The sequence below is a fragment of the Alternaria postmessia genome (assembly GCF_024291825.1).
Source record: "Alternaria postmessia strain BMP 2775 chromosome Unknown scaffold_25, whole genome shotgun sequence".
NCBI classification, from domain to species: domain Eukaryota; kingdom Fungi; phylum Ascomycota; class Dothideomycetes; order Pleosporales; family Pleosporaceae; genus Alternaria; species Alternaria postmessia.
Window position 1 is genome coordinate 193,124 of NW_026260098.1, and position 17,355 is coordinate 210,478.

Here is a 17,355-nt window from a genome sequence, read left to right on the forward strand (position 1 = left end):
GCTATCTACTTAACATCATCATTATCACAACATCCAAGTAAAGGTATGCGAGGTTAACGAGGTAACAAACGCAACCAGGATAAAACATACGGATGGCTCGATGCATTAGTTGTCCGTCATATTCCGACCTTTACTACCATACTTTTCCATGTTCTGCTCACCCATCTGGTCTACATCGCGACCCGCATATCTTTTCCTACGTTTAGCAATACCTGAATTATAATTATATTGCTTTGTGGAGATACTCACAAGATATTCCACCACTAGCAATGACGTTTTCGCTAGAATTGGTCTCAATGGCAGGGAACACTAAGTAGGTGACCACCCCACCACCAAATGTAAAGTCTGTGGGGCTGGATTTCAGTAGCTTCCCTACGACTGCTTCTTTCATATGGGTAAAGGTTAAACAGAAAGGATGCATATATAAAAGCTTGGCTACCACGTCTCATAACAACTAACAACAGATCAAGCGCACCTGCAGACCGCAAGCTGCAGTGCAAGGAAGTCAACTCATTAGACTTTCATCATGGCATTTTCCATCTACATCGTCCTTGCGCTCGCGACCTTCGCGAGTACATTTTCAACTCTTCACCCCCGCCAATCTTCAACCGTAACCGTCGACCCAGCCAAAATCTACCAGACCATAGATGGCTTCGGTATATCTGAGACCTTCCAACGCGCAAACCAAATACATGCCCTCTCGCCCTCACTTCAGCGTTACGCCCTAGATCTGCTCTTTAACCGTACTTCAGGCGCCGGCTTTTCTATCCTTCGTAATGGTATTGGTTCATCTCCGGACTCTAGTAGCGACCACATGGTTTCCATTCAACCCAAGAACCCCGGTGGTCCAAACGCAGTGCCGAAATATGTATGGGATGGTAATGATAACAGCCAAGTTTGGGTCAGTACGGAGGCAGTGAAGACGTACGGTGTGGATACTGTATATGCAAACGCATGGTCAGCACCAGGCTATATGAAAACGAACAACAATGATGCGAATGGAGGATCACTCTGTGGAGTATCTGCAGCTAGTTGTTCGAGTGGAGACTGGAAACAAGCATACGCAAACTACCTGGCACAGTACATCGTTTACTATAAGGATATCGGTGTAAACATCACGCATCTGGGATTCCTGAACGAACCTGATCTTACGACAAGTTATGCCAGTATGAGAAGCAACGGACAACAGGCCGCAGACTTCATCAAAGTGCTCAGGCCGACGCTCGACAAAGCAAATCTTACGAGTGTCAAGATTACTTGCTGTGATGCTGAGGGGTGGAGTAGTCAGCAGGGTATGATGGGTGCTCTGAATGGCGTGAGTAGTATGTTAGGTACGATTACTGCGCAGTAAGCCACTCCTTCTCTCTGCAGGCGTTAATTCCATGCATTAACAACGATCCAGTTCCTACACATCTCAACCTAACAGCCCAATAAATACCCCGCACAATGTCTGGCAAACAGAGAATGCGGATCTTCAAGGCCCTTGGGCAACAGCATTTTACAGTAACAACGGCGCAGGCGAAGGACTGAGCTGGGCGAACAAAATTCATACTGCTCTTACAACTGCCAACGCCTCAGCATACTTATACTGGATCGGTGTCCAAGGCGGAGCAAAAAACAGCAAGCTCATTCGCATCTCCGATGATAAGAAGTCAGTAATACCTAGTAAGCGTCTTTGGGCATTTGCGAATTGGAGTAGGCATGTGCGACCAGGCGCGGCGAGGATAGGCGCGAGTGGCGGTCCGAGTGGAAGTCGAGTTAGCGCTTTCAGGAATGTGGATAAAAGCTTAGCGGTGCAAGTTATACAAGGAGGGACAGTAACAGGTACGGTGACAGTCAAAGTGAACGGCTTTGTCGCGTTTGCGGCCAAGGCATGGATCACAGACAATGGGCATGATTGCGATGAAATAGTGGCGACGCTGACAGCGGATGGGACTAGTGTTAGCGCGCAGGTGCCGGGAAGAAGCATGGTGACTTTCGTGCTTAGCCCATCCATGTAGATGAGATCACTTGTAACGGTATTAGAAATGTTTGTCTTTAGTAAGGCCGGGCAAGATACGGCTTGATCGTGGATCGTGACGATGTGTGTATCTAAATTTTCTTACAGGACAGTGGTATCTAGATGGGCTCGTCTCTTGGCTCGATGAGCACCTCGTTCACGGAAACATGCTCCGGCTGCTTGAGCGCATATACAATGCATTCCGCAACATTCTCTGGGTCCAGAACCTTTGCTCCGCTTGGCTCTCCAAACTTCTTCAACGCCTCTTGGTCTGTGCTCATACCCAAGAGATCAGTTGCCACATTTCCTGGCTGCACGGCAGTGACTCTCAGTCCAGTACCAGCAGTCTCGAGCCTTAAGCTTTGTAGTGTAGCTTCGACAAAGAACTTAGATGCGGAGTAGACGCCTAGGCCAGGGAAGACCTTCCGTCCAGCATCCGAGGAGATGGCAAGGAGGTGGCCCTTTCCACGTTTGAGCATCGAAGGCACGATGGACGAGATGACGTTGAGGAGACCTTTGCAGTTGACGTCGACGGTTTGGTTCCACTGGTCTGTGTATGTGTTGGCCATCATGGTGAAGTACATCACTCCTGAAACATTCACGAAGATATCGACAGGTCCAAGTTGGCTCTCTGCTGCAGCAACGAGGGCTTCAACCTGAGATTTGTCGGTAACATCGGTCTTCTGTGTAATGACCTTGCCTTCGCGGATGACGAGTCGCTTCTTTAGATCTTCTAGGGCGTCGATGCGACGAGCTGCAAGGGCGACATGGCAGCCCTCTCGGGCAAGAGCGGTGGCGGTGGCAGCGCCAATACCAGATGATGCACCCATGACTACGGCAACCTTACCGAAGAGAGGACCTCTTCGGGGAAGCTTAGCAGAGCCTCCTGCTGCGTCCTGCTGCGTAGGAGGCTTTGGTAGCCATCCTCGTGCATACCAGTGCCGTGTGTAAGTCTCAAGAAGTACTTGGTCCACCTTCGGGCGCTCTACTGCAAGTCGTAGCGGCCTGGTCTTCGCATTATCGAGTACGACGACATCCCTGAGAAACTCGATGCTAGGCATACCGCTTCGCAGGATATCGACCGTGAAGGCACCATCACCACCCTTGGCAGAACCACGCTTGTCATCCCAAAGACTGGTCCACTTCTCAAATTCCATCGGCTGAGTTGGGTAACCTAGCGCGTTGAGATCTTGGAAGACCTTGCTGACATCGACTGGATCGGGGTCTCCAATGTGGAAAATGGTTTGGTCAGTCTCGGTTTGGTTGCTGAGGTGCATTATGGCCTTGCTGACGAAGTCGACTGGGGTCATCTCCGCACGCCAGCCCTTGACATCAGGATAGTGGCCGATTCTGACTGACTCAACAATCATGGCGGTCAACAGATCCCATGCGTTAGCAGCACCTGTCTCGCTGTGGCCACTGATGGTTCCAAGACGGTGGATCTTGATGGGAAGACCTCTTCGACCAGCCTCCAGAGCAAGCTGTTCGGCCACCCACTTTGTCTGACCGTAACCATCGGCGAGTTTGGTTACTTCATCAACATCAAGCATAGCGTCTTCTGACCACCCTTCACGACCTTTGGCAGGAAGGAGCACTCCGTTAGTAGAAATATACTGCACGGTGGCACCGCCTTGAGCAGCAAGACGAAGAACCTCTCTTGTACCACCAACGTTGGGTTTCTGCAATGCAGCGTAGGGATAAACCAAGTTGACAGTGGCAGCCGCATGGACTATTACATCAATGCGTTCCGCCAACGTCTTGAACGTGTCAGGAGCTAGACCAAATCGCTTACGCGACAGGTTTCCTGGAAGAATCTCGACACGCTCCATGATGTTATCGCTCCACAGACCAAAGTCCAGCAGGTTCCTGCGTATCCTAGCAATACCGGCAGGTATATCGTCTTGTGAGGAATCGGCAAACCGGACCATGCATACGATCTGAGCCGACGTGCTCTCGAGTAGATCTCTGAGAAGGAAAGCACCCAAGAAGCCGGTGACACCAGTAAGTAGCACGGTCTTCGCATCTTTGAGCGCACACATCTTGGCATCTTTGGGCTGGATCTCCTTATCCAGTACAGAATCTGCACGTAAGACAGCAGGTAAATTTTCCTGTACTTCGGCGGTATGTCCGTCACGAATAGCACGGACAGTGTCCAGATGGCCATTAAGCGTTGCTGGAGTAGCGAGGCGTGCCACTGGTACCCTAAATCCGAATGTGTTTGATAAGCGCGCAGCCAGGTCGGCAAGTAGCAGTGAGTGACCACCTAGATCGAAGAAGTTGTATTCGGGGGTAATGGAGCTTGGGCTGATGCTCAATATAGATGCCCAGATTTCCGTAATCTGCTCGATGGAGATGGGGCTCTGCTCGAATTTTCGTGCGCTTCCAGTAGGAGATGCAGGCCTGGGAGGAGGAAGAGCTTTGAGATTAACCTTCCCAGATACGTCGCTTGTTGGAAGGCTATCCATCTCCACCCAAAGTGCGGGTATCATATAGTGGGCGAGATATGCCATCAACATACGTCTGGCAGTCGAGCTGCGGCCGGTTCGGTCGATCTCAACTTCTGGACGCTCTGTAGACGTATCCTTGTCCCTCACAATGTATGCAACCAGTTGTCTGTCAATGCCTTCCCCGAAGGGTACTACAGCGCAATGGCTGACAGCTAAGTGGTTGAGGATTGCGCTCTCGACCTTTCCAGGTACCACAGAGTATCCGCGGATTTTGATCATAGCGCCAACACGGCCAGTAATCTCGAGCAACCCATTCGATAAGAGGCGTGCTTTGTCACCAGTCCTGTACATGCGAGCACCGATCTTCGAGCTGTACTGATTCCGAATGAAAGCCTTGGCGGTAGTCTCCGGGCGATTTAGGTATCCTCGAGCAAGCAAATGCCCACCTACGCAAAGCTCTCCGTTCTCTCCTTCATCCACTTTCTGGCCACTCTCGTCCACGATATAGATGTATTTCCTATCGATGAGGGGAGGTCCCACAGGACAGTAGGCGGCATCCTTATCCAGCTTCTCAAGCATATCCTTGATATCTCCAGAAGCAATCTCGTGTGTCTCACATGCGCTGTATACATTGAGTAGGCGAGTATTGGGTAAAGCTTTGATACCACGACGTGCAAGGTCGGTGGTCACAACTTCGCCGTTTAGCCAAACAGTCTTCAGGTTCGGCAGACGCGTCTCCAGCGCTTGGTGACGAGCAAGAACGGCAGAGAAAAGTGTTGGTGTGAAGAGAGTTTCGGTGATCTTCTTCGAGGCAAGCAAATCGACAAGCATGCGCGGGTCATAGCTTGCTTCGTCCGGTACAGCAACAACTGTTGCACCTCGCAGCAGCGGGCGTAGAATTTCCCACACGAAAAAGACATTGCAGGCTACTCGATCGCCTGGTTGTACGTCCGAAAGCCCGAAGCGAAGGTTATATGAGAGAACTGCTGCTCGATGTGGATTCGCGATGCCTTTCGGCTTACCGGTCGTTCCACTGGAGTATGCAACAAATGCCAAGCGGTCCAAATCGGTGTCCTCGGGCAGTGGCTTCAGCTCAGACTCATCTAGCAGGCCGTTCGTAGTTGAGCTGGTTTCATCCAGAACAACAAGCGGGGTGCTTCCCTTGATCTTGCCAACTTCGGCGCTGATAGTAACCACGAGAGTCGGCTGAGCATCCTCGAGAACGTCCGCAAGGAGATCGGGAGGATAGGCCAGTTCCAGGACCAAAAATGCACCACCGGCCCGTAGTGCTGCTAGACAGGCGATTACATAGTCGGCGGATCGCGGCAACAGGACACCAACCAAGCTGTCACGGCCGACGCCATGGCCCCGCAGCCGTTCGGCGAGGGCAGCGACTTTGTCGTGGAGCTCTTGGTAAGTGTATGTATGATTGTCGTCTTCCAACGCAATCAGATCCGGGGTAGCATGGACCTGTTTCGTGAAAAGTGCCGAAAGGTCCTTGGTAGTGTCGATGACGGACATGGTCTGGAATTTTCCAAAGGAGGGGCAGATGGAGAATCAAAGCTTGCGAGTGACGGGTACCCAACGTCTTATTTATCGAATTGCGCTCCCCATAAGTCAAACCGACTGTTCTCGTTGAGTGATGCAAAGCGTGGGGAATTTGGCTCGTTGAGGGTGAGATGGCTCGCTAATTCCTTCGTGCATCATGGCACTTTCCTTGTCTTGAGGTGGTGCCGAGAGCGCCTGCCGATAACGTCATTTGCTAGCGTCGACTAACAATTCCACAAACCCATATTATTGCTCAGTGATGCGCATCGTTGAAGCCGTCGGAATGCTCCCGGTGGCTGGTTGGCTCTTTGTTGACAGCTTGCATGATCACCATCCAGGTTGCTGCCGATACAATGTGGCCGCTTGTCGGGTCGTCGCGCGATAGCCCCAGCCTAGAAAACTCGTAGTGCTCCATCAGTGGATAGTGGACGGTCGCGTGGCTGCTGCTGACACTGCTTGGGCATTGTTGGGGACCTGGGGATACGTGAGGCGTCGTGGGCTTGCGTCGTCACGCTGGGCAAGAGTCGAGGCAGATCTCCGTACTGTGCACAACCAGCATTGCTGTGTGGTTGAGAGTTTCGCTTCGTATTCTCGTGGATACTTTAGAAGTTCCGAAGTTGTCCTATTGATTTACTGGATGTCGCAGGTGGCTCCGGCAATGGAGTGTTCGCTTAGGTAGATGCATTCAGCACAACAAGAGGTCTCTGTCGTTCAAGTAAGCATTACAATGAGTAGTCAAATACCGAATCACTATTACATCCTATGGCGATGAGATGTAATCTACTGCTAGTCGGCCTCATGACGTTGACGAAAGGCTGGCTGGATAACCTGCGGAGGCCTCATAGAGCACGTTCGCAGGGTGCCAGGCGGGTCAAACAGCGGAAGCTTAAATCATGAATGTTGCGCAAACCATGTCACTTACTTAACACGTAGTGTATAACTAGAGTAACGCTGTGCAGGTCAGAGACGATGGAGAGCCAGTGCTGAGGTCGTTCAAGAGGAATGCGGGGGAAGGCGCTAAGACGCGGTAACATAGCCAGACATAAGCCTTGCACAAGATCGACCTGACACATCCATTGTCGACTGACTAATGCGCCTAACGCACAAGACTACATTAAAAGTATACGAGAGTCATGAACAGCTCCAAGGCGCTGACTGTGGTTAACCCTGCCACTTTGTACGCCTCTGCCGAAACATAGATACCATACCAATCGGCAGCAGCCCGAAGTCTACTACATTGAGACCACCGAACTTGTCAATCATCTCCGGGCCGTACATCTGTGTGATCCACTTCCAGTAGGCTTCCATCGAACTCCATTGCGCGGTGATGCCGCGCAAGGTATTCTGACCCTGGAGTTGCTGCTGAGCCTGTAGCACAGGTTCGCTTGCATTTATGGACTTTTCTTGTGGTCGCTCAAGCAACTCCTTGTAAACGTCTAACAAGCTCGCCCTACCGGTAGTTACGAATGCCTCGGTGTATCTGGCAAATTCCTCGAAGGAGAAGAATGTGTCAGGGTCTTCAGGCCTCCAGTTCGCATCCTCGACATTGCGACGCGTGGGACGACGAACGCCCTTATCGAACGCGCGCTTAGCAGTGTTATAGTCACTACGCAAGGTGTTTTCGTACTCATCCAGCAGATCGTATGGGTTCTCCTTGACCGATTCCCGAATTTGCAATAGGCCAACGAATGGAGATTTCAGGTCCAGACCTCCAAGCTCGACGGGGAAGAAGAGAAACCCATCTGGGACGTCTTCGACAGAGAAGCGTTCTTTGATCGTTGTCTTTAGATGTTGCACAATGTTGCCATCGGGGAAAATGCTGTTTTGAATGTGGCGGTGGGTGGCGAGCATCATGTCAACGTGCTCGCGTCCGAAACAATTGGCCGCCATCCCGAAGTTGGAGCTGAAGAAGGTAGCTGCGTAGGAATTCTGTTCCATCTGATCAGCTGTTCTGTCGTGGAACCGATGGACTTGAACTACTTACCCAGATCTGTATATAGTCGATAACACTCTTCATCTTGCCATTCAGCTGCGTGCGCAGCTCTTCCACGTGGCCATCGACCATCTTTTGGTCGATCTTGAACCTTCCACTCTTTGGGTCAAGCTGCAAGAAGCCCCATCGAATGTCGCCCTTCGGCAGGCGATCGTCAGTCTCAGCATCAGAGTCGTGCGAGACGCGAACACTGCCCGTTTTCTTCTCGTCCAGCTGAAGTTACTGTTAGCTAGTCTATCACAGTGATTTTTTGCCCAATAACTAACCTTGACTCCCGTCAAATCAACAAACTTGACAATACTTTCCCAGGCATTAGTACACGTATCATGATCCTGGTTCCAGAACCAAATGTCATCGCCGAGACGGTGTAGGTCTGGCCCGCCAGTGGCTTGGTTCACAGCGAAATCCAAACAGAAAAGCACGGCCTCCCCTAACGTATCACTCAGGGTATGGGAGCCTGGCATTCCTCGGCGGCGCAAGCGAGGCTCGGATGATTGATCGTCCACGAACTTCAGTGGTGCCTGCAGGTAACGCGCAAAGAACTTCTGCCATCTGTTCGATATGCCAAGGAAGTCTAGAACGGTAGAGATGGTTTGATGTGGCAACAATGGATTCCAGGAGTCGAAAGTTGTATGCAGACAGTACAGTTGTCCGTGCAATCTCGTGTTCAGTACGATTTCAGTGGATACGAGGTGAAGTAGGGTTTGCTTCGCTTGCATCGGTTTCTTGGACTGACGGCGGTATTCTTGATCTTCCGGGCTATACGTATCTCTGTCGTTCTCCATTTCCTCTTCCTCCATAGACTCGCGCTGCCCTGACTCTGAAGAAGCAGCTAGCACCCCATTGTAACCGGTAGACATTCTTGCTGTCTGCATTGTACGACCTCTGCCTAGTTCCTGGCTCGCAATGGAGTGCATTCCCTGTACCGATGCCCTTTGACGCTTTTGGACAACGTAATCTCCGTACTCTGCCTCCTCTTCACCTTCGTCTGCCTCAATTTGCTGAGTGTCATAATCTAGCAATTGGTGGACAAAATATCTATTGCGATGTATGCTTTCGCGCTTCTTTTCAACGGTCGAGTGAACTCGAATGCCTTGGTCGCCCAGAAAAAATGATCGTCGCAGACGGTCGGTTTTTGAAACTTCTGTGAAGTTTCTCTTCCAGGCTACATGCTTGTGCATGTCCAAGAATGCCGATTTGAAGAACACGGACCTAAAAGTTGAGCAGTTAGAGACAACATTCTGGATCATTTGAGTGGACGACGACTCACCACTTCACACCAATGTGATGGAGAAAGATGGCCTGAAGAAGGTCCGGATCGAAGTGGATGGAGAAGTCACCGTTAATCTTTCTTCTCTGCTCTAACAGGACATATGGCCCCCAGGTCCAACGATCAAGGGCCGTCATGCGCACGTTGAGGATGTCACATAACTCCGCGAGTATCACGTCTGTGAATCGTTAGCTATGAGCACTCTAGAAACTCCATGCGTACTTACCGTTGCTTAGAAAGTCTCTGAGCGCCTCTCGCTTCTCGTTTGAGAGAAGATTGGAGTTCAAGAGCCCTTTTATGGTTGAGCGAAGGGTACTGTTGTTGAAGGATGTCGAGCTCTTGAAACTCAGCTCGAAGTCTTCGACCTTTTGGCGCAACTTCAGAATTGCAGCGGAGCCGTCTTTACTATCTGTCTTGAATAGCTCATCAAGATATGATCTCAGAGCTTGCTCGTCTACTTCGGCCGCGTTGAAGACGTCTTTCTCCCACTCAGCACGGGATGCAAGCTTCTTAGCACCAGGTATTTCCTCAAAGCTCTCGCCCATCTCAATATCGCCATCTTCGCTTGCATGTCTCTCGGAAGAGAGCCATTCAGTGACAAGTTTGCCGTAGAGGTCGGCATACTGAAACTTGGTGGTCTGAATCGAGAGGTATCTTAAGAGGGTTTCTTCCCAATCCGAAAGAACGTCAGATGAAACGGAAGGGTCGAAACGCGCCTGCTCGATGAAGCGATCGAGGTTCTTGAGGTCAGTCTCGAAACGCACGTTTCTAGATGATCCACTAATCACTGATCCTGTACGGCCGTTCTTGGTCCTTTTTTCTGTCTGGAAACCAAGACATGCTTTTGAGCCGTCAAGGAGGAGACACAGTCGCTTTAGCGGGTCTGTTTCAGCTTTCGCAGCAGCGACGAGTGCAGCATAATCTTCTTCAAAGACAGTGCGCTGCTTCGCGAGTTCTTCGAGTTTTGTGGTTGTGATCGTCTGGAGCGTCGCGCCAAATACACTACCCGATGAAGTCGCCATGGCCAATGACACAAGCGTATACTATGGGCGATATCTCGGTGATTTGGCTGTAGAAAGGGGTCTGAAGATACTTTTCGGTTCTGAGCACTAGGATCGGGCAAACAGCGGCGGCGAACGCCAGTACTCACAGACTTGAGGGTGAGAGGCCTTGGATAGAAAGCCGAAGAGATCACCAGGCTATATAGAGACGCAATTGCACTTCTGTAGGCAGCAGGCGCTTGGCAAGGCAGCCTTGGTGTGCATTTTTATCCAGCCTGTAATGCGGGGATCACTCAACACTCGAATATGCTACATTCTGTTGGAAATCACAACTTACCAGTGATGTCACTACGTATTGAAACCCAGTGGCGGGTTTGGCAATGAAGCATTGGAGGGATACTGGACACATCTAAACGACGTCGTGTTTAAACGATGCGTTGCCATTCGAGATCCAAAATGTAAAATCATAGATACGGTGAGCTTCGAGACCTTTGAATATGGTACATCGAGCGCTGATGGAGCTTGTTCTGCGAGAACAGGGTTTTCGTACTATGGACAGGAGGAGTTGAAGCTCGCTCAGGTGAGGAGTGACATAGGTGGCGTCCTTCCTATCGATAAGTGCACGGGCCTCCTTTCTCGACAATAACCTCTACTGTGCTGTGCCTCTCGACCCCTCGTCCGACATACTCTGACTCATTAGGCTGCTGCCTTCTCATAAATTGCTCTCTGGAACAGCTCATGCAGCTTCAGTATGCTCGGGCTCATCGGTGGTATGACTTGGCAGAATGCTACGCCGCAGACCCCAGCTTCGAAATCGAGATACCAGGTCATGCTCGGTACACCTCCCCAGAAGACGGTTCCAGGGTTCATACGTCCTTGCTGGCCCTGTTCAACAATCATCCCAGCGAACGACCATTGCTTCTCAATATCCGTTGGCAGACACATGCCGAGATACTGCGTATGCAGCGGTGAACACTTGAGGTAGTTGTTGAACTCTTGTTTGCACTTCTTATCGAGCTGTGGCTTGAAGAGCTCCGTCCAGGAAGCCTCACCTAACAGCTTGTGGTCGTGCCTTAGAACGGACTGGAGGAAAGCAAAGTAGGCTTCAGCGCTCGAAAAGCATCCAGCGCCCCCCAAGCAGTCGGTGGCACCGAACAGGACGTCAAAGCCATTAGTATCTGCTACCGGGCCTTCACCCTGTTCGTTTAGTGTGCTGATAGTCGCCATCCGATCCTCTATGTCGGGTCTCGTTTTTGGGTAGAAGGTAATGTCATGTATGCCCAGTGGCGTCCATATCTTCTCTTTCATGAAGGCGTTGAGTGTCTTCCCGGACACTTTTTCGACGAGTTTACCCGCCCAATCTGAGCCTGCGCCATATCTGAAGCTAGTGCCTGGCTCGTATAGAAGCGGCAGAGTGGACTTTTCCTCTACAGTCGGTCCACACCAAGGGGTCTCTCCACGACTTGCACGCCACTTCATCAGATCAGGATTGAACCAGTCATACTCATGGCCATTCGTGTGACTCAGTAGCATCCTGTTTTGGTCAGATAGGCAGCAGCTAATAGACTAGTGCGAACTCACCTCAGGGTGATCGGCGTCGTATGAGGCACAGTGACCGCCTCATTTTTCTGGTCGTCGAAACCGGTCATGATGCCGTACTTTCCAATACTAGGCAGATGCTTGGCTACGTCTTCATCGAGCGTGATAAGTCCTTCTTCAACGCACTTCAAGGCTGCCACGGCGGTCATGAGCTTTGTCATCGATGCGATAGCGCATATTGTATCAAGCTGGAAAGGGCGTGTCGAGCCCTCTACGAGCGACTGAACACCTTTTGCACCCGAGTAGAGGATCTTGCCTGCTCAATTATCAGATACTATTCATACGAACCGCGTACGATTACACACCATCTTTGTCACCCGCGAGTAAAGCATATCCGGGAAGGATCTTGTCTTCGATAGCTTTATCGTACGCCTTTTCAAATTCTGTCATGTTGGCTGTGCTTTGACTATGGGCTTGTTAACTACGAGGATGGGATGTGATCTCAAAGTCACTCTTATATCCACCATTATACTGTCGCGGATATCAGAGGCATTGTAGGGTGTACTTAGATCGTGTACATGCTGACTGCATGCTGCAATGGTCAGAATTAAATCGACTCAGCCAGCCGATGAGTGCTTGGCTAATGACCAATCGACTTTATTCCCATTCATCTGACGACTCTACTCCATACCGACATTCAGCTCCATCCAACTCATGCGCTTACTTCGATTCCAGGTACATGCACCGAGGCTTACACGAGACACATTGGGTCTAGATTGGGTACAGCTCCCTGGCTACATTTCAGCTGGGGCAACGCATCCGACGACATCTACGACCTCCTGCATAATCGTGGCACACTCTCGTACGAACAGTTATTCCTTGGTTGTGCAGCTTGTGTCAAGGTTGCCGATCCTAAGCGCCTGAGCGCACAGCGGCTGACGGGAAAAACAATCGTAAGCTCGGGAGAAGACAAACCCGGGGCCGCTCTTCCGTAACACGCCAAGCGCGTTAGATATTCCGCGACGATACCCACTGCGCTTGCGACTAGTTATTTCTGGTGGTCATCCGATTCCATTCTCATTTGGTCGCAGCTCCAGTAAGGGCCACCACTTTGACTGTTAGGGGCGGACAACGCGTTTGGCATTGCCGAAGTCTCATCATTCGCGCACAATGCATGTGCTCTCATACCACGAAGGAATGCAAATCTTATCCTAATTCCACCCATCAGAGGGATATTATTAAATATACTCATTAGCTTTGGTCATGTTTTTTTTTGTGGATACAGTGTTGCCCTTGCGATTGCGTTCGAGCTCGCCAAGGTGCGCTTGTTTAGGAGCTACAGCCCTATTCTTTGACAGCGCTAGATCGTTGCTCCACGCTTCTGGTAACTTGGATACCTCCTCCTTTCACAGGCAATATGTATTCTTCACTGCCAGTAGTGCCTTGCCCATGCACCATGTTCACCATCTGATTATCCTCGAGGGCAACCCACTCCTCATCCCTTCCACTCAAACGGCTCTTTATAATCGGGCGTTTCGCGTAGCCTGCTGCAGGTGTATGTTGAGGATTGGTGCCGCCGCTGCTTCCGAGTTTGAGTACGCGCTGGAGGAGAGGGCGAAGTGTGGCAACGCATCCTACGATCATGCCGACGCCATTCTCGGCGTAACCCCACAGGATCACCTTCGATACACCATCTGGTGGGGAGGTTAGTTGTTTATCCGGTGGTTGCGGCAAGGGCGATCCGGAGAAGGGAGATCACTTACGGAGGTAATCGGTCGAGCTCGTGAGATTTACAGTATAGACCAGGCGGATGCAGGCTGAAAGACTCGCTCTGTAACGCATTAGACGGCGATCGCGTTCCCAAGACATAAGCGAGACTTACAAGGCACCGAGGCCGAGAATGACACCGACCGAAAGCTTAGCATTACGGTTCAACTGTACATTCCAAAGCAGCGGTATGGGCAAGAGCGCGCAGAACCAATCCGTCGCAATGTTGACCGCAGTCGTCGCGTAGTATATGTCCGCCAGTGTTTGCGCTGGGTTGCATTTCCCACCAGGGGTCGAAGTATCCCAAGCCCACGACACCGGAGTGCACTGAAAAATGATGTACAACATCGCAATCAGGTTCATGACGATGAACATGGCCGAAACGACCCACAGGGCGTAGATGTAGGTAACTCTTCGTGATGCGATGCGGATGAGCATGAATGTGATGCTCATCTTAATTGGGATGATAGCCGCGCAGTAAAATACTTCGAAGAAGAAGAAGAACTTCATGACTTAGCAGGTAGAGATACAAGCGCTGAATAGCAACATACCTCCATTCCTTGTACTTTTTCTTGATCACTTAGTCTGGAGTCGTGGACTCCAACTCCACTGAAAGCACCCCCTATGCATGCTATCGTCAAGCCGGTAAAGGGGACCTATATCACCATAAGCTGAGCTGTCCAGAAGGATGACCTAGAGGTTTACTTACAGTGGCAGCTGTCATGCTCCAGTCGTCTAAGCCCCAAGCATTGTTGTGTAGTCTCGTATAGACTCGTAACCCGAAAAGAGTGAACGCGATTACTGTCAGCGCGATGACCGAGGCAGCAAGTTCAGGAGCATTGTCGCCGTAGTAAGTCATAGTGATACCCTAACGCTGACAGCCGCGATGTGGGGGATGAAGGGATGAGATATACAAAATGATCCACGCAAGAAAGGAACGACTAGGGAGGAAGCTTGTGGAAACACATCAGGATGCAACGCAAAGACGCATGTGCTTCAGGACATTGCGATCAGTTGTGAAGCAGGCTTAACCGGAGGGAACAAGCCGAACTGGTTTCAAGAAGGGAAAGAATTGGACGCATATCAACCTGTTATCGGTGATCTCCCGGGAATCCCTAGTACCCACCCCAGACCAACGAATAATTCGACAGTTGTGTTGTGCACAAGCCGCCAGAAAGACCCACGCAGGGCGAATTTTCTTCGCTTTCTAGCATAGCTCCTGGGGCGGATATTAGGATCCTGCTGGAAGGAACAGCGAACCACACCCGAAGGGCGTTCCCGTCTCGAGGTTAGATACATATGGCGCGGGTCGCCTAAAGATGACACCGGTGAAGCTGGCACGGCTGGACCAAGTCCTCGGTGCCATTGCGTGCCTGGCTTCTGAGCGGCTGTTATAGCTGGACCCTGAAGGATGAGAGGATTCGAGACAACGCTTCGCGTGCGTTGTGTCCATGGAGTGGCCCTGTTGGAATGTAGGGATATTGGCATTCTGATACAACGTGCCGTGCGGACTTCATCAAACAGTGATCCTACGATGCTTTTTATCGCAATACCAAGAGAACATTATCCGGAGAGATCGCCATTGTCTACCTTGTCGCTGTTGTATAACCGTGCCCAGCGTGCCGTGAGGCTGCTAGCCGCGACGGCTGATGAGCTCGTCGTCGGTAGGGGATACGGGTAGCGCAGGTCGCTGGTGAACCTGCGTTAGTCGAAGCTCGCTTGAGAAATGCTCCGCAAAAGGCCCGAATACCATACCCTGTACCTTGAATTAACGACTCCAACCGCATCGCATATGCATTGGAAACGGCTCGCGAAGAGGCACGGGTGGAAGGGGCTCATGGAGGATGGCAGAAAGCATGGGGAAGGGATGCGAATGCGATGATTACTCTGAACCCCCTGAATAGCTCGGTACACTCATTCCTAGTGGAGCGCGTGACCGGGCTTCTCAGGGCATGCCGTCTCGTGCGAGGGATGCAAGAGTGCAAGTGCCAACCAACATCATACTGGACAGCGGCACATGTAAGGTATAGTAATGCCAGTGGTGGGGGCGAAGAGTCAGCGTGCCGTCACCTTACGTACCTAGGGTACCCAACAGACGCGACTTCCTATGACGTAAACATATAGCGCTACCTAAGCACAAGCTTGCTCTAATCCTACGAAACAGCTCCCGAATAGTTCCCTTGTCTCGATCCGTCTCTACACATGATAAATCTTATCTGGGATTTGTTTACGGTTTGACAGCCTGCACATATAGGTGTCAGAACCTTGGAAGTGTCACCGCAGCTCACACTATATACAATGGGGGCCCTTAGGGGCCTTTGGCATCTATCTGACTGTCACTCGGAAGCCTGTAACTACTGACGATCTGTCCAACAGCAGTTTACGGTGCTTTCCATGGAGTCCGTAAGTTAATTGCATCCAATAGATGGGAAGGCTACCTCAGTGGACCCATGACATTGTAGTGCTTAGGTATGCTTACAGGGCCGACGGTACATATCCTGGGAATTTGTCAATCTACGTACCCACAGGTTCACCTGCTACCATCCCATCCGCACCGTATAGTTGACCTCCGAGTTTGGCGACCGACAAATCGACAGGCTACTTCTGTAGTACGCTCCATCCCCCATGTTCGCGCTCGAGTCGACGAGAACGAACACTATTGGTACCTCTGGTCTAAGCTATGCTTCTAGATCCAGGATTGCCTTCGACTGATGAGCGCAGGACCAAAAGATCAGCATAGGATTATCCAGAGTATAATGCTTCGACTGTCGACTATGTCTGATTAGCAACGACATGCGAAATCAGTTCGGAACTAGCCTGTTAGAATTCGGTTGCCTACACCAGCTCAACTCTTCCTGACGTGTGGCTCTAATATCCGGAGGTCCACTCCCACCCTCACAGTTATAGTATAAGAACCCCTGTGAGTGTGAGTCGATTACTGCACCACGTAGATCGCTCTCGACAAGCACAATATTGCTTCTTACGTGGTCTTCTTGAGCACCGATGATGGTTTTCTGACGTTACTAAGCGATTACAGTGGCCGATTTGCTCTCTTTTCTTTTCCTCTCCGAAGTGTAAACCCTACAGGACCCAACGATTGGGTTCGTTGCTACAGATTCTCTGCATTCGAAAGTTGAGTTTTTCGCCTTCTTGATCCGACAATTAGCAGTTGGTCTGCTGCGTACCATCATCCAATCGCAGATCCCTCTGCGGAATGATGTACCTCGAATATGCTCAAGGTGTGAGTGTGAAAAAGTGTACCTCCGCCGACGCTCCCGCTGGCAAAGTTTCCATGCCACGTAGCTTCTTGGACATATACACAAAGCCGCATACACGTCAACCCTTTGAAACTTCTGATGCGGTAATCTTTGGAAGAAGGAGAAGAGAGAATTTCCGAGTTTGGTGCGATGGTGCCTCACTTTGTTCATCAGCTTTCGCCGCTGCGAACCATGGGACTTGGGAGATACTTGGGAGATCATGGACCTCCACTATGCCAGCTAGAAGATTAAGTATTATACTATGTGTAATCTCTTGAGCGATTTAGGCCGTCGTCTAACACGCATAATTCGCACGTTCGACCCGGCCAGCCTCGACACTCTTCCATTCTTCCTCAGCACTTATTCACCAGGACACTTGACTCTCTGATCAGTCGTAGCAGTTTCATACGCTGGAGGACGGTGCAAATAGCTGATGTTGCCCAGCCAAACAATAACGCGCGTCGCTGCATTGTACCTGGCACACATCTGTACGACCTGGTGGTTCCTCTTGGCAATGTTGTTTTAGTCGATGCA

At 50.8% G+C, this 17,355-nt stretch overlaps 5 protein-coding genes across 5 annotated transcripts; 1 reads left to right on the top strand and 4 right to left on the bottom strand.

Moving 5' to 3' along the window:
* Positions 1-526: 526 nt before the first annotated feature.
* On the top strand, positions 527-1,762 carry XYN30A (GH30 xylanase; the record flags this gene model as incomplete). The annotated part of the gene is made up of 3 exons (XM_051731293.1): positions 527-1,347; positions 1,403-1,651; positions 1,714-1,762. 3 exons carry the CDS (start codon positions 527-529, stop codon positions 1,760-1,762), a joined length of 1,119 nt encoding a protein of 372 aa, XP_051588974.1.
* A 356-nt stretch (positions 1,763-2,118) lies between these two features.
* Positions 2,119-5,967, bottom strand: J4E82_005023 (putative NRPS-like protein biosynthetic cluster; the record flags this gene model as incomplete). Its single annotated transcript, XM_051731294.1, has 1 exon — positions 2,119-5,967. The coding sequence occupies one exon, from the start codon at positions 5,965-5,967 to the stop codon at positions 2,119-2,121; it is 3,849 nt and encodes a 1,282-aa protein (XP_051588975.1).
* Positions 5,968-7,155: 1,188 nt separating this feature from the next.
* Positions 7,156-10,279, bottom strand: J4E82_005024 (uncharacterized protein; the record flags this gene model as incomplete). Its single annotated transcript, XM_051731295.1, has 5 exons — positions 7,156-7,923; positions 7,979-8,200; positions 8,254-9,199; positions 9,258-9,435; positions 9,484-10,279. The coding sequence occupies 5 exons, from the start codon at positions 10,277-10,279 to the stop codon at positions 7,156-7,158; spliced, it is 2,910 nt and encodes a 969-aa protein (XP_051588976.1).
* A 675-nt stretch (positions 10,280-10,954) lies between these two features.
* J4E82_005025 (uncharacterized protein) lies at positions 10,955-12,247 on the bottom strand (the record flags this gene model as incomplete). The annotated part of the gene is made up of 3 exons (XM_051731296.1): positions 10,955-11,792; positions 11,840-12,113; positions 12,163-12,247. The coding sequence occupies 3 exons, from the start codon at positions 12,245-12,247 to the stop codon at positions 10,955-10,957; spliced, it is 1,197 nt and encodes a 398-aa protein (XP_051588977.1).
* An 894-nt stretch (positions 12,248-13,141) lies between these two features.
* On the bottom strand, positions 13,142-14,423 carry J4E82_005026 (uncharacterized protein; the record flags this gene model as incomplete). The annotated part of the gene is made up of 5 exons (XM_051731297.1): positions 13,142-13,491; positions 13,561-13,628; positions 13,680-14,068; positions 14,116-14,220; positions 14,274-14,423. The coding sequence occupies 5 exons, from the start codon at positions 14,421-14,423 to the stop codon at positions 13,142-13,144; spliced, it is 1,062 nt and encodes a 353-aa protein (XP_051588978.1).
* Positions 14,424-17,355: the final 2,932 nt, after the last annotated feature.